Source organism: Schistocerca nitens, chromosome 5, assembly GCF_023898315.1.
Source record: "Schistocerca nitens isolate TAMUIC-IGC-003100 chromosome 5, iqSchNite1.1, whole genome shotgun sequence".
Lineage (NCBI taxonomy): Eukaryota > Metazoa > Arthropoda > Insecta > Orthoptera > Acrididae > Schistocerca > Schistocerca nitens.
In genome coordinates this window covers 514,959,257-514,986,067 of record NC_064618.1, presented here as the reverse complement: position 1 = coordinate 514,986,067, position 26,811 = coordinate 514,959,257, and the positions used below count along the sequence as shown (strand labels likewise).

The following is a 26,811-nucleotide window of genomic DNA, read 5'->3' as shown; positions in this document are numbered from 1 at the left end:
CAGAGGTAGATGATAATCTGAATGACACACGACCAGTAGTTTTTACTGACACAGAAGAGTAAGAACAAATTAGAAAATTCAAACAAAATCAGAATCAAATTAATATGCAACACAAAAGAGAAATCCAGGAAGTACAAGATCAGTTTGCACAAGTAATATAAGAATTACATATTTCAGAGGACACTCATGCTCCAGTATGGGAAGAGGGACTTAGAAATACGGAAAAGCCAGAGAATAATAACGCAGGGTATTTCGGAAATTATGAAAGAAATTGGCAAGGTGCACCGAATTCTGGGATGGACACGGCATAATAATGACCGATATGCGACTCGCCTTCATTATGACTTTGACTATAAGCTGTTCATTACTACATGTAACTTCAAAACATTTAAGAATTAGGGCAAAGACATTCATCCATAAGAATGGCTTCATCAATTCCCTCATTGTTTTCCACCCAAGTAGTCATTAGAGCACAGGTTAGAACTTATGTGTGGCTACTTAGAGAATGAACCAGCTGTAAGAATGCGATCGAACATTCACAATTGTCACAGTGAAAGAGAATTTTATCATGCCTTCCTCTCAGCATATTGGTTTCAAGCTACTCAAGATCGCGTAAAACATAGCATCATAATGATGAAACAATTCGAACAATCTGAATGTTCCAGTCTAGTCCAATATTTTGAACACGTGTTGTACAAGAATTAGTACCTGTCAAACCCATACAGCCCCTCAGATCTCATCCGTATTTGCTTAATCAAATTGCCTGAACATTTAAGACATATTATTTTGGCAGGACGTTGCAAAGATGACATTGAGGCTTTTCAGGGACTGTTACAAGAATTGGAAATAGACACTGACAATCGTGGGACGCGGAAACAGGAACACAACAGTTTCAGGTCACATCCATCATAATTCCGTGATGACAGAAATAATAACTGGGCATGACAAGTCTATTCTTACAACACAAATCGTGACCAAAACAGACACCACGCGTATGACAACTGTTGGGAAAGTAATAATAATTACAGGGAAATATTACATCTCCACACTAATAACTATGACAGAGATAATCATAGAAACAGACGATATAGGAACCGGAACTATTATTATGAAGGGAGACAGAATAACTTTAGATGCAACAGTCCACCACGCAGTTACGATTCAGGGAGGAATTATCCACCAACCAACCAACAAGAAAGAAACTACAGAAACTACTGACAAGTGGTGGGATTCAAACAAGGCAGGGCGCCGGCGGCAAGGTGAATTTATAGTATCCAGACCCCAGTAACGACTCGCGACAACAAAGAGGAAATAGGCACCGCAGGCAGCCACATATGCCGCCATCCCTGAGAAAAATAACATAGAAGCTAACCTCGAGAAAAATTGCAGTGTTCTTTACTGACGTGTGTCACGTGATAATTGCATTGAAGTTGAAAGTCTGCGTACTAGGAATAGTTACGGTTTACACCACATTCCACATGTAACACCGTTTATTGAGAGATAATCTGCTTTTTAACTTAGTCTTTGCCATAAAATTTGTCACACTTAGAAACTGTTAACATGCAACAATGTGTTGAAGTTAACTATCCAGTCAAGAACCTAGGGAACTTATTTAGACAGTAATTACAAATGCATTGTTATAGTGAACAGACGACACAGTGTTATTGTGTGCACATTCTTGCTTCTTAGTTGCTCAATTACGTAACGACTATAAGGCTTACATACTTAGAACATATACTGCTAACGAAACTTTAATGCAACAATTTCGTTTAGTTGAAAATACATTGTTTGTTTAAAGTACTTTCTGTGAGATTACAGATGACTTAGTATTTGGTTTGTTTGACAGTATTAATGAGTGACACAATTTATATTATTGCTTTTGTTCTATATCTGTTTTATATCTGCACAGTTTTTTTCTGTTATTCTGGAAAGTGAAACATGTTTCAGTAGTAACTTTTGTGGTATAGCTACAATGAGAAAGCCTTTTTCATAACACAAGAATTCGTCACAGTACAGTACTTTCTTCGTCATGGTAATGTATATAATAACTACGATATCTATACACATAGATTTTCACTTTTCTTTGTGACAAGGTAAGTACATTGACTTTTGTAGAACTCTGTTTATGGACGACGACGACTACGACTACGACACTTGGCAGATGTTTACCGTTAAGTAATGACAGAAATTATCTTACAGCAAGATGCGCAGTTTAGCGCTACAGGACACCCATCTGAGTGATTAAATTTTGTACTTAAAACATTTTTTTTCAAAGATTTTTTAATTACAAAGATAGAAAGAAGGTTTTCAGTGATACATTACATTCCATTGCTGTAATATGTAACAACCGAGGGTATAATTACATTAATTCTGAGGAGTACACATTTACTTCGTGTACTAAGCGTGTGGCAAGCGCTAGGAGCCCTAGCTAATATGGTATTTCCTTATACATCTCTACCCATCGGTACCATATTTCTCTAAGACAGAATTACACAGCTATCTGCTCATTTAACGGAGAAACAAACATTTTTTTTACTACATCAGTGACACATGTTTACGCAATTACACAGTTAGATAACTTCACAATAATGAAATTGTTTTGTGTCTGTACTTTGTGAACTGTTCATATTGTTCTGGAACCTTTGTGATACTATGAGAGCTTCGAATTATGTATTTGGTAAGGGATCATGATTTTTGAAATATGTTTGAGGTAGATGACTTTATTGAAACAAGCAGAGATCATTTTTTTAAAAAGGTTTTGAGATTATTCAAGAAAACTACGACGTTTTTTATATTTCACTGAGGTGTTATGATATTATTATGGCGACATTTGTTTTGTGCTGTTGAGGTATGTTTATGATCAATAAGATAATGTTATATGAGGAATTCGATTATGCTATGTATTTATTATGACGAAATATTAAAGAAGTGTCGAGAAATATGTATATGTGTAATAAGGTAAGGAATAATGAGTAGTGGTTAGGGACTCTGGTTTGTGAAAAAGAATGTTGGAAACTAAGAATTGTACTTTAAGATTGACGAATCATGTGTGCATGCATGAATGTGACTACCATCATGCTGACAGAAATTTTAGACACTGCTATTCATGAGATTTCGTTTCTACACACTTCTAATGTAAATTTTCAACCTGTGGAACTTTTTATATGAGACTGTCACTGTAGCGGTAAATGCTGTCATAAAAATTTCGGTAAGGAAGGTAGGTGACCTTGATGTAATGCATTGTGGGCGCCCAGCTGCACGACAGTCACCTGGAAAAAAAGCCATTGGCGTGGGCCTTTCAGAGGCATAGGTGCAGAAAAAAGATGCCATTAACCACGCTATTGACATTTCTTTGTAGAAAGCGTCGCAAATGTGACATGCTCATACTTGAAGACATATGATTACAGTCTGGAGCTCATAATTTCTGATATTTACTGAAATGCCTAATGAAATGATCAGAAATATCTTATGTCTACACACCTGATTGTGACTGCTGTCTTCCTGGTTGAGAGATTTTTTGCTGCCTTATGAAATACCATGTGGCTAGTGATTGACATTTCATGCCTTGCTGTATGTATATATTTGCTCATTTTGTTTAATATCTAGTTTCTAGCTGTACTGCAGCATTGGTTAAAATAAAATTTAATAGCTGTACTAATATAAATGTTTTCTGTCTACAGATGCATTAAATAATAATTTTATGATCTACTTTATTAAAAAAGGGAGCACAAATAGACATTTCCCCTTAACAGGAATTGTATACATAAATTTTTCAACATGGTAACTTGTTTGGTAGAGTAAGTTATTGTGGATGCACCACTCTAGTGTTAAGATGTGACATAAGTATTATACATTTCATGTCTTTACTGCAACATTATTTCTGCTTGAGCTTTGTCATGTTTACGTATAAGTTATTGCTTTTGCTGCTGCTGTTTGTCAGGCATTGTGCTACTGAATTTTATGTTGTATTAAGCCAATTTCACTACTGATTTATTTTTCTTGTTGCTACACATTGCTTATATTAGTTGTAATGTTGCATTTGATTTACTAAATTAGATATATTGCTGCTTCCTTTACCAATTTGCATTTTTTGTCATTGCTGTTTGTGTTAATTGTTTTGCGCTGCTGCATTACTTCATTCTCTAGTATATGTATCTGAGCTCAGTAGACTTAAGTTAGCTTAAGAGGGAGGATACTATATAAGAAACTAACAATGTAAAATAGGGAAAGCATGCATTGAGATAGATAGGTTGGCCAAAAAAGTACTGTACAATGAAGAATAATTATTTTGAAAGAGGGTATAACAAAAAAGTAGGGTTTACGGACAACAGGTTTAGGTAGTATTTTCTTCGAAAGATATGATGAGGTAAGATAATGGTAATTAAATAATGAGGTAAGAAATATGTGAACATATAAATGCAGAAAGCATGCTTGGAGAGGATTTTTTTTTTTTTTTTTTTTTGTGGGAACAAATGTTGAGATAAGATGAAAGATCTCTGGAATGAAGTTTTTGGTTGGACTGTAGTACCAAATGTTACACTGAAAATAAACCCTGTCCTTTCCGTTTGTGTTATTCTGCTATGTGTTTGTGTACCATTGTGTATTTCAGTTCTTCCTGTCCATATGCGTTTATCTGATAAGAGTTATATTGTGGAATTTTCTAATACATTCACTATGATGAGGAATACTGTTATCCTCAAATATAATATGCATTAATAATATGTTATTTACTTTTAAAAGATGTTCAGACATTATTTATTCTCTTCTGTTTTATTGCTCATGTGTGAAGTTAATGTTTCAAAAGCTATTCTCATTTATTTATTTATTTATTTACTTATGTCATATTCCTGTAACATTGTTGTATATGCTTATTTCTATTCCTTTGTAAAGCCTGTATTACTACAAATGTTATATGTATTATTATGTTCATTAATGATTTATTTTGTACCTTTGTAACTGTATTCTCATGTGGTAAATTTGTAGTTGTATAGACACCAGTTCTTCAAATTAAGTTTCATTTCACTGCACATGTTTCTGTTGGTCATAGTATATGCACAATGTGTGAAAAATTTAAAAAAAAATTAAAAATAATAAAATGGACTCTTAGTGCTGACACATGTTTTTATAATTCAACAAGGACTGATTAACAGCACTGCTGGTTTTAAGGACATTCTAAAAAGTTTGTGAGTGCGCAAATGGTGGTTCATGGACTTGCTATATTATCAGCTAGACTCTTCGATGATGATTGTGCACCCACACAGATGCAACGGATGGCTGCTAGCCATCTCTACAAAGACTACAGTGGGTCTGCACCTTTGGTGGCCCACCAGTGTCATTATCTCTACCAGAAATACTGTGGGTCTGCTTTGTGATGACCTACACACCAACATTCTTCAAAACTTCGACTGACTCTGCTGTGGGTTTGCTCTGTTTTGGCCTCTTACGTGTCTGCATATCAAAAGTCAGCACTCTCTTTCCACTGGAAGGACAACACTACTTCTTCAAGACTGCATGGAAATCTAAAACTTCCGTGGCATTTTCTTTTACTCACATACTTTGTGCTACTGTGATGAATGATCAGGACCGTCTTTATGGAATGTGAGGAAATTTTTGCTTTTGACCAACAGTGTATCAATAATTGTGTGCATTTGATGTATTTATTAGTGTCAATACAAAAAAAATCAGCAAATCAGTATTGTCCACTGCTCAAAACAATTTGTAAAATTTTTTGTTGGGAGCATGGGTGCTGTGTAAGTAGGTTGTTCAGGTTTTTATGTCGGTAACGCCACGTAGTGCTCTGTATGAAAATCGCTGAGTGCGCTGTGTGCAGTCTGTGGCTGGTTAGACACATTGTTCGAATATTCGCTTGTGTAGTGTTGGTCAGTTGGATGTGAACAGCGTTTAGCGTTGCGCAGTTGGACGTGAGCTGCCAGCAGTAGTGTATGTGAAGAGAGAGATGCCAGAGTTTTGAAAAATTACTATAAGCGGACGATCTGGACGTGTATCCGCCAGAAAAAGGAAATTTGTAAAGATGGATGTCAATGGATGTAATGAGTGCTACAAAAAGGTACGGCCAAACTTTCAGGAAGCATTCCTCACACACAAAGAAAGAAAATATGTTATGTGGACATGTGTCCGGAAATGCTTAATTTCCATGTTAGAGCTCATTTTATTACTTCTCTTCAAATCACATTAATCATGGAATGGAAACACACAGCAACAGAACGTACCAGCGTGACTTCAAACACTTTGTTACTGGAAATGTTCAAAATGTCCTCCGTTAGCGAGGATACATGCATCCACCCTCCGTCGCATGGAATCCCTGATGCGCTGATGCAGCCCTGGAGAATGGCGTATTGTATCACAGCCGTCCACAATACGAGCATAAAGAGTCTCTACATTTGGTACCGGGGTTGCGTAGACAAGAGCTTTCAAATGCCACCATAAATGAAAGTCAAGAGGGTTGAGGTCAGGAGATCGTGGAGGGCATGGAATTGGTCCGCCTCTACCAATCCATCGATCACCGAATCTGTTGTTGAGAAGCGTACGAACACTTCGACTGAAATGTGCAGGAGCTCCATGGTGCATGAACCACATGTTGTGTCGTACTTGTAAAAGGCACATGTTCTAGCAGCGCAGGTAGAGTATCCCATATGAAATCATGGCGGTGAATCGAGGAAGTGCGGTACATAGTGACGAAACTAAAGTGAGCTCTAACATGGAAATTAAGCGTTTCCGGACACATTTCCACATAACATCTTCTCTTTATTTGTGTTTGAGGAATGTTTCCTGAAAGTTTGGCCGTACCTTTTTGTAACACCCTGTGTATATGCTAACTATGCATATTAGTAGTTAGTGCCTTCAGTAGTTAAAATCTTATATTTATATTATATTATATTATATCATATTATATATATCTTATATTAGAATCTTTTATTTAGTTGGCAGTATTGGCGCTCGCTGTATTGTAGTAGTTAGAATAACGAAGATTTTTATGAGGTAAGTGATTCATGTAAGGTATAGGTTATTGTTAGTCGGGGCAATTCTTTTGTAGGACTTATTGAAAGTCATATTGGATTACGCTAAAAATGTTGTATGTCAGTTTGGTGATGATCAGAATAAGTAAAGAGAGAAATGTCTCAGTATGTTCAGTTTCTGAGCTTTTTGAAAATCAAATGACGTAGAAGTTTTCCAGCACCATCATTCATATTTTTCTAAGGGACGTTCCAACGTGAACGATAATCTTTCTTCAGTAGTAAGATGGCCACAGAATCTTTGACCGTAACTGAATGCTGAAGAGTTCCGAGTAATGTTAATACCCCATCGTAAATCAATAAGTTATGAGTTCCACAAACAGTTGCCGTCTTCTCGACTGTATTAGAATACTGTGCAGAGAGCAGTAAAAAACTTGGATATAAGTTTCGATGAGCGCCTCAACTGGGTAGAAAATACTATCGCCACATGCGGGTGCCCACGCATAAAATAAAAGCATTCGCAAACTCTTTCTCTAGTGCTGCAGTCCATCTTTGGGGCCAGATACTCTGTACCCCGCGCACACTTGAACTCTCTGTCTCTTTTACTAAGACGAAACAATTCCAGCTGTAACGTTTCCCCCAAAAATTAACGCGTGTAGTCAGTTTTCCCTCTGTCAAACAGTAAACCAAGAGCTCCCATAGTCTCTCAATTACGTTGCTTGCGATTTTTATGTCGCTGTCAGCCACGTCACTTTCTTTTCTCCTATCGTCGTAATGTGTTTTATAAAGTTCCTCAGTCTCCCTCTCTTTCCTTTCCGGCCTTTCTCTCATGCTGGCAACGGCCTTGCCGCAGTGGATACACCGGTTTCCGTCAGATCATCGAAGTTAAGCGCTGTCGGGTGTGGCCGCCAATTGGATGGGCGACCATCCCGGCCGCCATGAGCTGTTGCCGTTTTCCGGGGTGCACTCAGCCTCGTGATGCCAACTGATGAGCTATTCGACCGAATAGTAGCGGCTCTGGTCACAGAAAACCATCGTAACGAGCGGGAGAGTGGTGTGCTGACCATACGCCCCTCCTATCCGCATCCTCATCTGAGGATGACACGGCGGTTGGATGGTCCCGATGGGCCACTTGTTGCCTGAAGAAGTGCTTTTTTTCTGTCATGATAACTGCTGCTACCCGTCATAGTTTAAACTAAATCTCTGTAAATTTTCTCTATTGCTGTGCTCGCAAATCATGTAAACTCTCCTCATTTTGTCTCTCTTTCTGTTCTGTAGCAATTAAAAATGTTTTATAATGTTGTATACTAAATGCAATTGATGCTTATCTAATGAACCTCATGTACATATGCAGAATTGCTGGTCTGGTGCAAGAGACGGCTGGTAAACCTAATATTGCCAGGCTGCATAAACAAATAAGAAGTCTGACGACGAGCTGTTGAAGGTTCATAGCTAGCTAATGAACATGTATACAATGTAAGGTACATAACAGCAATTTTTTCCTGTTTGATCTTCTCACCATAATAATACTCCCTCTCAACAAAGCAAAATCCACTAGGAACCACTACACAACACTGCCATGTTCACTAAATTATTTTATGTGTCAAGAACCCGAATTTGGAACAACCTTCTTCAAAATATTAGAGAAATTAAAATTCATTCAAATTTCAAAACAGAACTAATGGACCACCTAATATCACAATAGCTATTTCTTCTTGCACCCACTCTCGTCAAACATCCATCCCTCACCACTTTGATCCCTACTTGTCTACAGAGTTCCCTACTGAAATTCTCATCTGTCATGTCAGGCATTGTTACTTCCACTTCAGTCCTTTCCTCTTTCATTATCCCTTCCATTGTTCTAATACCAAAGAAGGCTTCAAACGTGCTAAACTAATCAATGTCATTCTTAATACCTTCATTATTTTATTACTATTATTATTGTTACATTTATGATTACTATGGCAATTTATTTCTGTTTACCAATAATGCAAATTATTAGTATTGAGTTCGTTATTTAATAACTAATTAAAATCATTCTTAATTCATCTATTATGTTATCATTGTTATTAATTTGATTATAAGGCAATATTTCTTGTATATGTTCTTGTTGGTCGATTTAAGAAAGGACCTTAACCCTTTAGTCAGGTCAGGCCAGCAAGCAATAAATAAATAAATACATAATACTGCAATACGCTCTAAAAAACTTCACCCATCTACATCTTCGCAGGATTGTCTTCCACTCCCTGCAGCAAATCGTCATGTTTGCATGTTTGTAACAAACCTGGTAGAGCTGCCCTCATTTTTCTTGTGAGCCACCCCTGTGTCAGCTGTGTATAGACTCTAGCAGGTTTACAACTACTGTTAGGAAACAGTTCGAACAGCGTGACGTGTTCACTCGAGACGTATCCCATAACTCCAGTGATTGAGCTGCTGCGTGTATAATCCAGTCCGCAGTTGTACCATATACATCACTTTCCAGTGCCCGTGCATTGTGCTGGGCCTTCTATCGCTTCAAGAATATCCATTCACAAACAATATTACAGTTCTCTTTCACAGGTACTAATGGCTCTTGTATGCGTGAAATGCCACTGGTTTGACCAACGTCCTTTATATCAGATGTCTGGCCTTTCTCGATGGACCAAGTGAAGTAAGCAGTTGACTGAATCTATAGCAAGCTCTGGGCTATCTTCGATTGTGTCTTTCACTTTCGCATGGAATAAGACGTCTGTGAAAATCGTAACTAGATTCTTAAATCATCTGCAGTAATTTTGCTTCTAACCATCACCAGTTAGGTTGTACCAGTTGCACAACCTTAATGCATGCAAATGACATGATGTTTCATTCAAACATAAGAGGACCTATCTTTCCCAGTCACAATGTTCTCGCTGATTCATACCAGGTCTTGCATCTATAAGGAAAACATGACACATTATTAGAACTTTCCGTCTAGAATTAACCTCAGTTTGGTTTACAGTGGAGTATTAAACAATATATGTAAAGGACAAATAAACAAAACCGTAGTCTGCTATGTATTATTTGAAATATCCATTTTTTTGTACGACATGTAATATCTAACATCCACTCGAAAGCAACTCGAAATCTCTGTTAATCCGTCATGGACCGGGAACATCAGCTGGTTAAGTAATTGACAATATTAATGAAATTAAGTGTCATATATCTGTTGGTTCAAACCGTTTCACAAGTGCTTCACTCGAAGACTTGATAGCAACTCAAAGTCTTCGAGTGAAGAACTTGTGAAACGGACTGAATTCACGAAACCCAGGGATATATGGCACTGTATGGCATTATTGTTTATTTTTTGAGATGCGTATGGGCCCTGAAGATGGCATTGTGGTTGCCGAAACTGGTTGTCGTCAAAATAAAATAAAATAACTTCTTAGTTGCACGGCTGTTGGAGAATTTCATTAATAATGAGAGAAGGAATTAAGTTAAAAAACCTCGCAGTTTGTACAGTGCAAACATGAATGCCACTCCAGTTGTATTATCTACAGTTTATGTTAGAGTGTATTGGTAAAATAATACAAAATGTGCCAAATTTGTTTAATTATTTTCTTCTCGTCATTGCGTTACATTTTTGTTTTTCTCGAAAACAAATCAATTTTACGGTCACCTCTCTCAACGTGCATCTCAGCTTACTGTAAACAATATAGGTATTCCCTTTGTGGCATCTTCCTCCGTTGTCAGCTTACATTAAACACTTACTCTCTCACTGTAATAGCAGATTCTTTAGAGTCAAAGTGCTAACAGTGACACACTTTCACGAAACATTTGTGACTGTGCTGACAACCGGACACAAAACTGTAGTAATCTACATCTACATCTACGTGATTACTCTGCTATTCATAATGAAGTTCCTAGCAGAGGGTTCAATGAACCACCTCCAAGCTGTCTCTCTACCGTTCCATTCTCGAACGGCGTGGGAAAAAAAGAGCACTTAAATTTTCCTGTGCGAGCCCAGATTTCTCTTATTTTATCGTGATGATCATTTCTCCCTATGTAGGTGGGTGCCAACAGAATTTTTTCGCAATTGGAGGAGAAAACTGGTGATTGAAATCTCATGAGAAGATCCCGTCGCAACGAAACACGGCTATACATTAGTGATTGCCACTCCACGTATCATGTCTGTGGCACTATCTTCCCTATTTCGCGATAATACAAAATAAGCTGTCCTTCTTTGAACTTTTTCGATGTCATCCGTCAGCCCACCTGATTCGGATCCCACACCGCACAGCAATACTCCAGAATAGGGTGGACCAGCGTGATGTAAGCAGTCTCTTTAGTAGACCTGTAGCACCTTCTAAGTGTTCTGCTAGTGAATCGCAGTCTTAGGTTTGCTCTACCCACAACATTATCCATGTGATCGTTCCATCTGTAATCCCCAAGTATTTAGTTGAATTTACAGCCTTCAGATTTGTGTGACTTAACGCGTAATCAAAATTTAGCGAATTTCCTTTAATACTCATGTGAATAACTTCATACTTTTCTTTATTCAGCGTCAATTGCCACTTTTCGCACCATACAGATATCTTATCTAAATCATTTTGCAATTCGTTTTCGTCATCTGAGGACTTAACAAGTCGGTAAATGACAGCATCATCTACAAACAATCTAAGACGGCTACTCAGATTGTCTCCTATGTCGTTAATGCATATAGGGAACAACAGAGGGCCTGTATCACTTCCTTGGGGAACACCGGATATTACTTCTATTTTACTCGATAACTTTCCGCCTATTACTACGAACTGTGACCTTTCTGACAGGAAATCACGAATCCAGTCGCACAACTGAGGCGTTACTCCATAGGCACGCAGTCTGGTTAGAAGCGCTTGTGATGAACGATGTCGAGAGCCTTCTGGAAATCTATAAATAAGTGCATCTACGCCGTATTTCACCGTCCGCGGAAAATTAAAGCTTTCTTGCAGAGCAGCGACATTGCTAGTGTTCCTACGATAAGTAAGCATAAGGTTTTAGCTATAATCTATAAAAAATAAATTCATGTAATGTACCTTTTTTGAGGTACATGTTTTTGCTTCTGGTTCACACAGAAAACCTGGTTTACAGTAGCATGTCACACCACTAGAGCAACCAAGACAAAATAGCGCAGCACGTTGGTGAAGCTGAGAATCGTGCTGTGCTCCCTTTTCTGAATTTGAAGGGGAAAGTTTAAGTAGTTCTAAGTGCTAAGGGATTGATGGCCTTAGATGTTAAGTCCCATAGTGCTTGGAGCCATATTTTGAATGGCATCGTCGACTGTGACAGTCGCTTCCCGTTTTCTCTCCCGGAGCTCTGCTACATCACCGGGCTACAGGAGGTACGTGCACCAGTGCCGGTATACAAGAAAACAGCTCTATGGGTTCCTCTTCAAAATGACATTTATGATATGTGTACAATGTTAGGTTCTTGTGCAATAAATAATTGAATGTGTTCGCGGACTTTATGTATACCCTGTACAAATATCCTTGAAGCTGCCAGGTAACCCGTAATGTTAGTTCCTTTCTTTTTAATCCATAGCTCGGCCTAGCACCTATTCGCGTTTTTTGTGCTATGACACGAGCATTTTTCATTCTGCTTCCCACCTTTCACTGTATCATAACTTTGACATACGACAGCCATAGCTCGGTAACCAAGGTAGATTTCTGTTGACTCGGGGGACGACTGATCCGATATAGGTTATTTATTGTCTTTCGAACCATGTTGCTTATATCGTAGCAACGGATAAGAGTATCACAAAACAACAGGAAGATCGATAACTACACGTATTTACCTTCATTCTTAAAAAATTTGAACCGATACACACAAGTCTGAAATTTAGAAGTGGCGCACTAAAGAAACTCGCAGAAAGATATGTTTTCTGTGTGCAAAATCCGAATGAAACAGTTTTCTTTTTCATAATTAGCATGCATTTTATATTTATTTGAACCAATTTAAACCACTTTGGGGGCCACAGCACGCACTCAGGTCTATAAGAATTATTTTGACGTGCTAGATTTATCTCACCTTTAAACCATCGTATCTCGGTAATGAGTAAAGGTAATTGGATACAAAAATTTTGTTACGAGTTTCTTTTGTCTCAGTGCAAAGTTTGAACCGATTCTTACAAGTTAGATGTGCAGAAGTGGTGTGCTTTGTAAAGCTCATAGAAAAACGTGTTTTTTCCGTGTATTTGCACGTAAAATTCGAACGGTCTGCGTACAAATGATGCCATTAGTTGAGCATTAATTTCAGAACAATTAAGATCTTCTGCAAAAGGAATTAATCGATTCTCATAATCTGCCTTGGTGCCGGCTCCTGTTCCTCTTCCGACCTTGCTTACTATATTGTAACACCCCTACAATAAGAGAGATGTTCGAATGGGTATACAAACAGTCGTTGGTCCAGGCTAAACGGCAAACTTTTTTCCCCATGTTCCTAGCTCAAAGAGGAATCAAGTACAAAGTTGGGTTGGGTTGTTTTTGGGGAAGATACCAAACAGCGAGGTCAGCGGTCTCATCGGATTAGGGAAGGACGGGGAAGGAAGACGGCCGTGCTCTTTCAAAGGAACCATCCCAGCATTTGCCTGGAGCGATTTGGGGAAATCACGGAAAACCTAAATCAGGATGGTCGGACGCGTCAAAGCACTAAGTCCTCCCCCGCTAAACAGTGAACTTGCGCGCGACATTCTCAAACATATTTGTTAACTGTTGTGTACATAGTTCCGCGTAGTCTGCGCGTACACAACTTTCCCACTAGAGCGCCTCCCACTAAGCACAACAGCGCAGGCGTAGCGCTCGTCCGTCTCCGCACTACGAGATTGCGCTGCCTTAGAGACGGACCAAATGCTGCTTCTGCCGATCCGCGTATTAATATGTAACGCAGCCAATGAGATTGCTGCTAACGTAGAACCTTTTCTCCTCGCGGATCACACTCGCACAGTGATACCTGAACGCGCGAGGTATTATAACGAGTGTACTGTCCTCCGATTAGTCAGTTTGCATTAGTCTGCAGTCAAGTTTCAGTCTGCGCCTAATAAGATTACCATATTCCTGTACATAGCCATGAAGATAAATGTATAGACACTTTTTCAAGTATCAGAGATATGTGAGAATAAGATTAACGTACCAAGACCATGGGAACTTCAGATTGTCAATTGTAAATAGCATCCAGAACTAAGTTAAGTAATGTTTATGCTGGTCATTATTTTAATAAATGTGTGTGAAAATTAATCAAGTTCTGTTTGAAGCTGGTCACCGTCAATCTGCTACTCTAAGCGTGCAAGTGGCATTTCTATCGTCTGACCTAACGGCAGAAGATAAACACGCCACGATAAGACCACGAGATACGAGGGCTGTCCAGAAAGTAAGTTACGATCGGTCGCAAAATGGAAACGACTATGAAAATCCGATAAAGCTTTGCAAAGATGTGTTGGGCAGTGTCTCTAGTATGACTCTAGGTAGAATTATGTCACTCTTTTCATTCCTGAGCTCTTAGTGACCGCGTAAAGATGTTATAGAAAAGAGTGTCTCCCACCAAGTACGAGGGCCTGGTGAGAATTTTCCCCTGAAGCTATGCAACCAACATTACATAACTGTCGTGCGGTTTCTTCTTCAAGACAATTCTCAGCCTCATTCTGCAGGGGCAATGAAGATGTTCCTGCATCGTTTCAATTGGAAATGTTTGGTTACCCACAATACAGCCCATAATTGTCTCCCACTGAGTTTCATCTCGGCTCAAACGAACCGCTGGCTATGAAGACAACATTTTGGCACAGACAACGAGCTTTAGGCCAGCGTAGAGAATTGGCGGAAAGCACTGGCGGCTGCCTTCTATGATGACGGTATTGGAAAGTTGGTACAAAGCTACGACGAATGTCTGAGTCAGAACGGCGACTACGTAGAGAAGTAGCTGAAAGGTGTAGCTAACTGTTACAAATGAAACATTTCTGATTTTCACTGTGATTTTCATTTCGCGATCAATCGTAACTTACTGTCTGGACAGCCCTCGTATATTGCTGACACTCGCCTACTTCGTTAGAGCGACAAGTCAAATAATCTTATGGTTTTTGTACCGAAGGTCTTACAGTACTCGCACCACATTAACGATGTTGGATTTCGACGAGGGGTTTATGTCCACCATTATGACGACGTCACTAATGAAATCAAACGGATGACATTGGTAGGATGAGTGTGTGTTTTGTACTCACGGGGACGATGAAGCCGACCGCAACGCCGGAGAGGATGTTGCTGGCGAGCAGCTCCCAGAAGGAGGAGGCGAAGCGCTGCCAGACGGCGGTGACGAGGAAGGGCAGGGCGCAGGCGAGCAGCATCCTTCTGCGGCCCACCACGTCCACCAGCACGCCGGCCAGCAGCGACGGCGGCGCCGCCACCAGCGCGCCGGTCGACGCCAGCCACGAGCCCTCCTCCGCCGTGATGACGATGTGCGATGTGTTCTGCTGCAGCCGCGGCACCAGCGGCGAGCTCCAGCCGACGGACACGCCGGCCACCAGGTACACCAGCGACGCTGCACACACACACACACACACTTGACCGTACTTCACAGAAATCACTTCCTATCCTCATAAATTTACCCGTCTCGAGATGGTCGACTGTTATCGATTACAGTACCCTAAGAATAAGTAGTGATGAAGGGAACTTATTGTGGTGTCACCGCCAGACACCACACTTGCTAGGTGGTAGCCTTTAAATCGGCCGCGGTCCGTTAGTATACGTCGGACCCGCGTGTCGCCACTATCAGTGATTGCAGACCGAGCGCCGCCACACGCCAGATCTAGTCTAGAAAGACTCACTAGCACTCGCCCAATTGTACAGCCGACTTTGCTAGCGATGGTTCACTGCCTACAAACACTCTCATTTGCAGAGACGACAGTTTAGCATAGCCTTCACCTACGTCATTTGCTACGACCTAGCAAGGCGCCATATTCAGTTACTATGTATCCTGAACAGATAATATTATGAATCATGAACCGTCAACAGCGACGTTCATCATTAATGGATTAAAGTTAAGTATCAAACTAATTCCGTCCACTTTCTGAATTCTAATTCCTTGTCATGTTCCAGACCTCACACCAGCCTGCGTGAGCTGAAAGGCGTGCATTTCGGCCTCCATTCGTAACATGGTGTCGGCTCTTCTGCCAACCCAACATTGGCGACGAGTAAACACAGTGCTCTTTACCATACTGCCCTGATTTAATTCTGTAATGGCTTCACCTCAGATATACTGTCCGAATGTTATCGCTTACAGACCTTTTGATGCTGCACTGGAAAGCTGGACGGAGTGGTCACACCAATTTGGATTCCATATCGCCGCCTACAGAATTCAAGGTAACGAGTGGCAGCCTTTTCTTTTGTCGTCCGTCGATGTGCAGACCTACCGTGTGATAGTCAAATTATTTCCCGGACGCGACGTAGCAACTCTGTCCTACGAAGAAATTTTGTCTGCATTAGATGCATATTTCAAACAATCAGTCAATGTAGTTGCGAAACAGTATACCTTCTTTCGTACAAAGCGTATGGCAGGTCAGACTAATTGGGAGTGGGTTGCAACATTGCAAGGCCTTACTAGGGATTGTGCTTTTGAGTGTCAATGTGGACTCCCTTATTCAGATACTATGGTACGTGATGCAATTGCACAGAACGTTTCTGATGTTCGTATAAGGGAACAGATTTTGAAACTAGTCAATCCTTCCCTTCAACACGTGATGGACATATTGGATCGGCAGGACACACTTGACTTTGCTCAGGAATAATTGGAAACTTCGCCAGCCGTGTGTCAGGTTAACCGGCCCGCCGGGCGAGCTGCACGGAGCAGTAAACAGCCCTCGCGCCCGGGCGCGCCGCTACCGCCAGGCTCTCAGCCACATGTGCCGCGCTGGCAAGTAAATGCAGTGCTCAAATCATGCCCGCGGTGAGTTACTAAACATTCGCGTGAGAATTGCCCGTCACGCCAATCCATTTGCTTTTACTGTAATAATAAAGGACATGTTCAGAGTGTTTGCCAGAAAAAGCTCGGATCGGAAACTCCTAACCATTCCAGGCCCTTTGCTTCGCGCCGGAATAGGAATCGAACCAAGGATACTCAGGCTCGCGAAACTTTGCCCATAGAAATTCATGTCGTTCATTCCACTCCGCCCAGTGCCACTCTCTCTAACAGTGACTGTGTTCATCCCACAAATAGTGTGGTCGACATCGCCGGAACTCCCGTCAAGTCACAAGTGATTTTATACCAGTGTCAGTTCACGTTGCATGAGACAGTCGCTCTTGTCGTCAGCAGGACAATAAACTTTTTGTAGACTTGCCGCAAATGTTAACTATCTATTCGGGTCAAGAGCTCCCTGTGTTAAGACAGTGCAGCCTTCTTGCAACATACAAAGGACAAACAAAACTTGTGTCATTTTACGTCCTTCGTTCTTCTTCTGCAGTGAACTTGTTTGGTTTCGATTTATTTCAGTTGTTTAACTTGTCTATCGTAAATCAGGTCCTATCAGTGAACCAGACTGTACCTTCAGTCAGTTTTTCTCGTCTATGTGCAGAATTTGCAGACATTTTTGCACCGAGCCTCGGTTGCGCTAAGAACTATAAAGCACATTTGGAACTGAAAGTAAACGCGCAACCGAAATTTTTCAGAGCGCGCAATGTTCTCCACGCATTGCGTGATGAGGTCGCAAAAACATGTCACGATTTGGAATCACAAGGTGCAATTGAACGTGTGCAGGCTTCTCTCTGGGCATCACCCGTAGTAATTTTGCCAAAACTTTTGGGAAAATTGAGACTTTGTGTGGACTTCAAGGCAACAGTGAATCCACAACTAGTGATTGCAACTTTTCCTTTACCCCGCCTGGAAGATCTTTTTGACAAACTGTGCCCGGGCAAATATTTTTCGAAGTTGGACCTAGCAGTTGCGTACTTGCAAATACTGGTGGACGAAGAATCCCAGTGCGTTTTGGTGGTTAACACGCATCTTGGTTTGTATCGATTCAAACGACTGCCACTCGGGTGAGCATCCGCCCCTGCATTGTTTCAGCAACATCTACAAACTGTTTGTGCGTCGATCCCTGCTGCAGCAAACTATCTGGACGATATTGTGATCTCCGGAAAGACGGAAGAAGAACATTTAGCCAATCTCAGAACATTATTTCAGGTCTTGCGACAAAATGGTCTTCGCTCACGGAAGGACAAATGTGTGTTTTGCTCGTGACTTGCCATACCTGGGACATGTACTCAATGCCCAAGGCATACATCCCAGTCCCACGCACCTCCATGCCATACAAGCATTGCCTTCACCGCAGAATTTGAAGCAGTTACAGAGTGTGCTGGGAAAAGTCAATTATTATCACAGATATGTGCCGCATGCCTCTTCCATTTCAGCTCCGCTTCATCGCTTACGCCGTAAAGGTGTTCCATTCGTCTGGACGACGGAATGTGAACACGCCTTTCGCCGGTTGAAATCGGCGTTGCTTTCCAATACTTGCCTTAAGCCATTCGATCCCCAGAAGCCTCTTTTGTTGATGGTGGATGCATTGGATTTCGGGATCGGTGCTGTGCTTGCGCACAAAGATGGCTCGCACGATCACCTTATTACCTTTGCGTCCAAATTGCTCTCGTCTGCGCAAAGACACTATTGACAGATCGAGAAAGAAGCATTGGCTCTCGTATTTGGTGTTACAAAGTTTCATGACTTCTTGTATGGTCATCACTTTACCATAATCACAGACCACAAACCTCTGACATCGCTTTTTCATCCGAACAAGCCTGTACCTCCACGTACAGCGCAGAAATTCATTCGCTGGTCTATTTTCCTCTCGCAGTACCGCTACGATATCTTGTATCGGTCCACTGCTAAGCACGGAAACGCCGATGCGTTGCCCCGTTTGCCTGTTGCTGAGGATAGGGCATTCGATTCCTCCGAAGTTGCTTGCACGCTCATTGATTCGGAAACCGATGACGTGGTCGAATCGTTTCCGATTGATACAGCCACAACTGCCGACCCTGTCCTTGCTACCGTTCTGCGTTTTGTTGCTACGCAATGGCGCTTGTCAAAGTCACGGATCGGGGACCCGTTGGTTCGCTGATTTTTTGCTCACTAGGAGAGACTTTTTGTTCGACGTGGTGTTTTGCTGTTGCGTTCTGATAATGATCAGTCCAGAGTTGTGGTCCCACGTTCGTTACAGTCCTCTGTCGTAAACCTTCTCCGCCAAGGACATTGGGGTATAGTGAGAACGAAACAACTTGCTCGTCAGCACTGTACTTGGTTCGGAATCGATGCCGCGATTACGAATATGTGCTCTTCTTGCATGGTGTGTGCCGAACAACAATCAGCACCACCGCGGAAATTCTTTGCATGGCCAAAAGCCACTTTCCCTTGGCAACACTTACACATCGATTTGGTGGTCCATTCTGGAATGCTCGATGGTTGGTTGTTATAGATTCATTCAGTAATTTTCCTTTTGTTGTCCTAATGTCTTCCACGACATCATCTGCCACCATCCAAGCGTTATCTGCTATCTTTTGCATTGAAGGTCTTCCACAGACTATTGTTTCCGACAATGGCCCACAATTCACGTCCTCAGAATTTCAGTCATTCTGCAAGGCCAATGGTATTCAACATCTGACGTCCGCGCCGTTTTCGCCACAGTCAAACGGTGCTGCTGAACGATTGGTCAGGACTTTCAAGTCACAGATGTTGAAGTTGAAAGAGTCGCATTCTCGGGAGGACGCGTTATTACTCTTTTTGTCCTCGTATCGCTCTCAGCCCCGAGATGGTCGCTCGCCGGCTGAGTTGCTCCACGGTTACCATCATCGAACCTTGGTGTCTTTGCTACATCCACCGAATCAGGTTCCTGTGCAGCGGCAGACACCTGCCTTTGCCCCAGGCGATGTTGTCTACTACCGCCACAATCGAGGTTCACGGCGTTGGCTCGAAGGGCGCATTCTTCGCTGCCTCGGACGCGCTATGTATCCGGTTTTGGGGGCCTCTGGTGAGGTGCACCGGCATCTCAATCAGCTGCGCCTCTGTCGTCGCCCGGGATCTGCCGCTGCCCGTCTGCTTTCAGCGACGGTGCCGTCCGGTCAGCGCCCTGGGGACCCATCTACTGGCTCGCCTCAGCCCCAGGTGTTACCGACGCTGCCTTCCATTTTGCCCCATGGTGACGCGCCGCCGCCGCCGCCTGTTCTTCCGCCTGCGACGCCCGCAGTGGACGCGTCGCTGCAGCCGTTGGGTGCCTCCATGGTTCACGCGCCGCCGATCGCTTCCCGTGACCAGTTGTCCTCCGACATGGAACTCTTGCCCGCTCCGGACCATAAGTCGTCTTCGCCCGTCGGATGCCCCGGCCCGATGGAGGTCGACCCTTCGGCCCCTCCTGTCTCTCTACGGGCGCATACACCTCATGTTGGCGTGCACCCTGTAGTAGGTTTTCAGGCGTTCCCTAGCTCCCCGCGGTCCGAATGGCAGGGTGCAGGTGGCACAGCCTCGCCTGTTGTTAGGCTTCCCAACTCGTCGCATACGTCAACATGCGGTCCTCCCCACGGCGGGCGGAGGCCTTATACCACAACCGTCCGCCGATTTGCGGGGGAGGAATGTGGTGTCAGCGCCAGACACTATACTTGCTAGGTGGTAGCCTTTAAATCGGCCGCGGTCCGTTAGTATCCGTCGGACCCGCGTGTCGCCACTATCAGTGATTGCAGACCGAGCACCGTCACACAGCAGGTCTAGTCTAAAAAGACACACTAGCACTCGCCCAGTTGTAGAGCCGATTTTGCTAGCGATGGTTCACTGTCTACAAACACTCTCATTTGCAGAGACGACAGTTTAGCATAGCCTTCACCTACGTCATTTGCTACGACCTAGCAAGGCGCCATATTCAGTAATTGGAATGAATTCTGAACAGACAATATTGTGAATCATGTACCGTCAAGAGCGACGTTCATCATTAATGGATTAAAGTTAAGTATCAAACTAATTCCGTCCGCTTTCTGAATTCTAATTCCTTGTCATGTTCCAGACCTCACGTCAGTATAGTTCTTCCCTCCTCAAGCCAGCATGCTTGTGCTAAAACGCGTGCATTTCGGCCTCCATTCGTAACACGGTGTTGGCTCTTCTGCCAACCCAACACTTATAGCCTATGTCAATGAAGCACTTTTCTTGCATGATAAATAAAACGTGAACTGTAGGGAAACCGACAGAGTGTATAAAGGCAAATGCTCATGTAGAAAACAGATACACAACGTGCTCGAATGAAGTTTTCAACAGTTAAGCTAAAAAGAAAATTTGAAAAGGACCGGTCAAATGTTTTGTGAAATGGTACGCCTAAAAATTGGAACAATATAGTTTAGAAAAACATCTGACGCGCCATTGAATGATGCTTCAGATCATACATGGCAACACGGCCCTCGTAATCGAGGAAATGAATATCCTCTAATATCCTTTAAAATTTTTAGATTCTAAGTTACACACTGAGCTTTAAATTGTCAATCGGCGCCTCTTTCGCTGCACGTGATTCCGAGCACAATTGAAAGGTGCGTCAAATGTTTCTCAAACCTATTTCAGTCCTTACTTTAATAGAAATCATTTTACGAGAGATATGACCGCCTTTCTCATTTATTCAAAAATGTCTCTAAGCACTGTGGGACTTAACATCTGAGGTCATCAGATCTTCAAATGTGTGTGAAATCTTATGGGACTTAACTGCTAAGGTCATCAGTCCCTAAGCTTACACACTACTTAACCCAAATTATCCTAAAGACAAACACACACACCCATGTCCGAGGGAGGACTAGAACCTCCACGGGGCCAGCCGCACAGTCGATGACTGCAGCGCCCCAAGACCACTCGGCTAATACCGCGCGGCTGAGGTCATCAGTCCCCTAGACTTAGAGCTACTTAAACATAACTAACCTGAGGACATCACACATATCCATGCCCGAGGCAGGATTCGAACCAGCGATCGTAGCAGCAGCGCGGTTACGGACTGAAGTACCTACAACCCGTTGGCCACATCTGTCGGCATCTCAGGGTTTTTATTCACCATTAAATATCAGTCAAGTGTAACTTTTTATGTGCAAAACACCTAGGCCGTGAAGAGATGAACTTTTGACACTTCATTTATGTAACAATTAGCAGGTAATCTTAAAATATTTCAGTTTTTCCTCAAATCACTAGTGAAGCTTTTTTGAACTAAACTCCACCCCAACAGTTCATGAACTCCCAAAGGTATTGACTGGCCGCCGTGTCATCCTTAGTTCATAGGCATCGTCACTATATGCGGATATGGAGGGACATGTTGTCAGCGCAGTAAGTCAGTTTCCGTGACCGGAGCCGCTATTTGTCAATCAAGTAGCTGCTCAGTTTGCTTCACAAGGGCTGAGTCAACCGCGATTGCCAACAGCGGTCGCCAGAGCAGATGGTAAAAGATCATAGTGCTAGCCCAGCCCGACAGCGCTTGACTTCAGTTAAACATTTTAAATAAAACTGCACCGCATATTGGGTAATTTGAAACGCCATTTGACATTTCCCACTCTTCGTCTAGCTAGAAAAATTCGGGCAAAAGTTCATTCTGTAGCTTCTAGTAAGTCTTGTTTTTACTGTTCTAAAATACTTGACCAAAAAACACAAGGTCTACCAGAGCACAGCGACTGACGTCAACAAACTATACAGACGACCATCCGGCGGACAAGAAGTCTTTAATGAGCTCTCGAGTTGCTTCACGAGAAATGGATGTGCATATTGATAAGATATAAGAAAAATTCAGAGATACCAGTCAGAGAAAATTCACGCTTTAAATCTTGATGATTTCGAGTCCAGTATCATGAGTGATGTAACACTGTATGAAAGATCCATATTTTTCTTAGTATACAATTTCATTCATGAAACCTCTTTCAGCAGAATTGATCACGTACATGAATTATGTATATCACTGTGATACTGTGAAAGGATGGCACCTCTCCGCCATCCCCAAAAATTTCTAGCATTCTCATGGAAAAGCTGTATACATGTATAGAATTTCCGCATACAGCATTACCACGAGAATAGTAGAAACTTTCTGAGATGGCGGAGAAGAGCGAGCATATCCCATTTATAAGGAAAATTGTGAAACTTCCTGCATGTGCAATGTCACCGTGACGCAGAAAACTAAGAGCCAGTCACGCTTTTAAGATCTAAGTTACAAACTGTGCGCGTCGCTTAATAGATGATGCAGATTATTAAAGGTCCTAGACACAGTCCCTAATGTACAAGTTTGGACGGATAAATTATTTTAATATGAATGATAGGTGTTGGGTAAAAACATAACTATTTACAGAGATCATGAATAGGATGTGAAATGCTTTACACATTTAGTATGCAAACCATAAGTAAAGGATACGTTTAATTTTTAGTGTCAGATGTTGTTAGTTCCGAAGGGAAAACAGTGACTGTTGACCATATGGCAACTAAAAAAAATTAATTAATTCACCACAGCAATGCGGAAACTGAAAAAGGTTGATCTTACTGATTCCCGAAGGACGGAGGAAGATAATGCCCTAACGCACTGGGGCTGCTAATTATGTTCACCATAATTATTCACCGACAACCTTGAAGAAGGCCACCACCATCTGAATGGCGGCTGTAGAGGCCAAGGGGTGCACCATCGTTACAACAACACTGGACCACACTCGTCTGCTAAGATGAATGCTTTTGTCCATTTCCAACATTTGTGGCTGATATGCTCAAGAGAAAAACAGCTCCACATCACTGACCAAATCTAAACATACTCTCAATAGCGTGTCCGGCCATGGACTCCTATGCACCGTCTTTCACGTCCAGCAATAAATTTTTTAAATATTTTTACACAATATTATGACTGGCTATTTCTTCGCATCAAACAGTACATGACAGCAATAGCAGAAAATGCATACGTGGCTACCCAACTGCGGTGTTCCTTCAATCGCACAAAATCCCACCAACACAGTGCGTCGATATAAAATGCCAATCACACTGCACAATGTCCTTCTACGTCTTGGAATCTCTGCCATTTCAGTTCCATCTCTGTGAGATCACTGACAAAATTAGTAATGGCGCAGTTTCGTTTACAGCAATTAGCCTCACATCAGAGGTTCTCTGAAATTAGAAAACTGCTCATATGGCTAGCCCATTGTTTTTGGCAAACTGTGTTTCTTCTAAAACTGTAAGGTGTTTGTATTAAAATACTCTCTGCAAAACATGATAAAGCGTTATCGAGCTCCTTGAGTTGCCTCCTGCCCTCAGTTTGTCCACTGGGCAGGCTGTAGTTGTAAAAGGCAAATGGTGGGGGTTTGGTGTCAGTGAAATGCACACTACATGCCGTGTGGCTACAAGCTCTCCTTGAAGTAACAGATATGTAACAGGTCGTAGTGTCACTGTGGTGCCACCTGCTGCTCAGATTGATGCTGCAGATGCAGTATGATGCGCCATATGCCAGACTCTATGGTCTCCTCTCTTGGTATTGCCAGACCTCGTTGAAACTCAGTGAGTAGCTTTTCTTGATTAACACCTACTCACCATGTCCTTTCCTGAAGATAAGTAATTCTCATGACCGTTACATGAAACCTGATTTGTACCCGTATAGTGGCACCAGTCTTATGTGGAATTAGAATGAGTTCCCAGGCAATGCAAGATTTGTCAGCTAATATATCAGTTTGTGTCGTTCGGGCCACTTACATGCTGTGCGCATAGACTGTGTTCTGTCACTATGACAAATTGAGCGTGTAAATCTTTCTCTTCCTTGCTAAAACTGTGTTTTGCTGTGTAGTCCGCGCTGCTTCTTAGTAATCTTGTTATGATAAAACATCGAAATAAAGGATGTTAAAGTTAAAAGCCAACCAATTGTTTCAACCATATATAACCAAAAATCCGAATGAAATGTATTTTAATCAAGATTTTGATTGGACGCCATCCTCTTGATGCTGATGACAAGGTAAATACTCGTATAGCATTTTCTCTTGGAATATTAAAAAAAAAGCAAAGTAATATAGTGACGTTCACTAGAAATTCATGCGTGACGTATTAGTACCCCATCCGAGAGGGTTGTCACACAGTTTAATAGCCAGTCCTTCCTCATTGCAGTGTAGGAGAACTACTTAACTAATCAGAGTAAATAAGTCGTAATGCAACTTAAGTCCGTTCTAGCAGTACTGTAACTTATCGGCGGGAATGCGTGGAAAACAAAATTTGCTCCTGAATTTCATGCCATATTACATCATTGAAAACGTTAGTGTGAAGGTGAATAAGGATGGATGAAGTACTGTATTAGAGTTTCTCATTCTGAGGACGATAAAGTTATTCGAGACATAGAAGTGAGGGATGATTGATTTCCAGGGTCATTCAAACAACCCATTCGCCTTTCAAATCATTTCAGTTAGAGGAAACCTACGTTTGCATAATCAAGTGGAGATATGTCAGAATACAACGTCAATATCTTACTCTTATTGCCGCGCGCGGAGTGGCCGTGTGGTTTGAAGCGCCATGTCATGGATTGCGCGGCCCTTCCCGCCAGAGGTTCGAGTCCTCCCTCGGGCATGGGTGTGTGTGTTGTTCTTAGCATAAGTCTGAATAAGTTAAAGAAGTGTGTAAGTCAAGGGACCTATGACCTCAGCAGTTTGGTCCCTTAGGAATTCACACACATTTCACCATTTTTTGAAAAATCTTCTTGCCAAATTACAATTGCGGGCCGGGCCAGGATTCCAACCCAAAATCTAGCCTATCAAGGGTTACCCTCTTACCTACGGATCTATCCAGGCACGCTGAATCATTGTTTTGGCACCATTAGCTATGAATTCGTACCCCGGTCTGGCACAGAGTTTTAATCAGTTATGAAGTTCCGAAAAAGTGCATCCTCCATTGCAGAGTGAGAAATTCATCCCAAAAATTGATGAAGAGTAGAAAACGGCAACTAATAGGCAGCCTTTTAAACCAGTATTACGCACTTTCTGGAAGCAGTCGTGTTACAATCCTGTTCTGGTATTTACCAGAATGGAAGTCGAAATAGAGTCCCAACAACTGAGGCGGAAGGCACTGGCGAGGAGAATAAAAGTAGACTAATATGCTTAATAGCATATTCATCCACGGATCGAACCACATGAGCAAGCACACAAATTAAGTGGAAAAGTGACTGTATTGTATAGAATTGTGATAGAAATGGTCATCAGTTCGAACGCCCTGCATATGACTACATGTGAGAGCTTCCTTACCTGCTAGGGCAGCTGGTAATTGCAGGGGAACGCGACACCGCAGCATTCTGAACGTCGCACAGTATAATGGCTTACCTTTCACAACCTTTTAAGTTTAGCTGTATCGCTACTTCACTTAAAGTCGACGATAAGGCAAGATACAAGTGGGTTTCCTTACGTCATGCATCGCGTTATCACTCATTGTTCTTCATTTTGAATGGAAGAAGGAGGGCCAGAAGAGTAAGATGACTAGGACACATCTGGCTCAGCGTGAGAATTTTAGTGATAAGAAAGAAACACAGTAGCTCTGATACAGTGTGATAGCGCTCGAATGGAGGCTGCAATCGTGCCTATATAATCTGAATATGTGATGATTTCAACCTACAGGAAAAATAATTATCAAAATCTGAACTGTGAAGTCATATACACTCTTTGTTATACTTCTCAATTGGTCATGATCCCACTTTGATATGAACTGAAAACTCTAATTGTAGTGGACTGACAAGGCATCCAGTCCACAGTGACGGGTAGCCGAGAGGGCACACGTACACACACGCCGACTGGCGCGAAGTCTGGAACAGGATTCGTAATGAATGTGATAAAGAAAAGAACGTAGCTACTAGAACACTTAACTTTTATAT

The 26,811-nt window shown here is 42.0% G+C and overlaps 1 protein-coding gene across 1 annotated transcript in view; it reads right to left on the bottom strand.

Moving 5' to 3' along the window:
- Positions 1-26,262, bottom strand: part of LOC126260051 (facilitated trehalose transporter Tret1-like) — an 82,366-nt gene extending 56,104 nt beyond the window's left edge. Inside the window, exons 1-2 of the mRNA XM_049957240.1 lie at positions 26,192-26,262; positions 15,178-15,494 (exon numbers count right to left, since the gene is read on the bottom strand). Coding sequence (XP_049813197.1) covers positions 15,178-15,494; positions 26,192-26,237 — 363 coding nt within the window. The 5' untranslated portion in view covers positions 26,238-26,262. The remainder of the gene's footprint in view (positions 1-15,177; positions 15,495-26,191) is intronic.
- Positions 26,263-26,811: the final 549 nt, after the last annotated feature.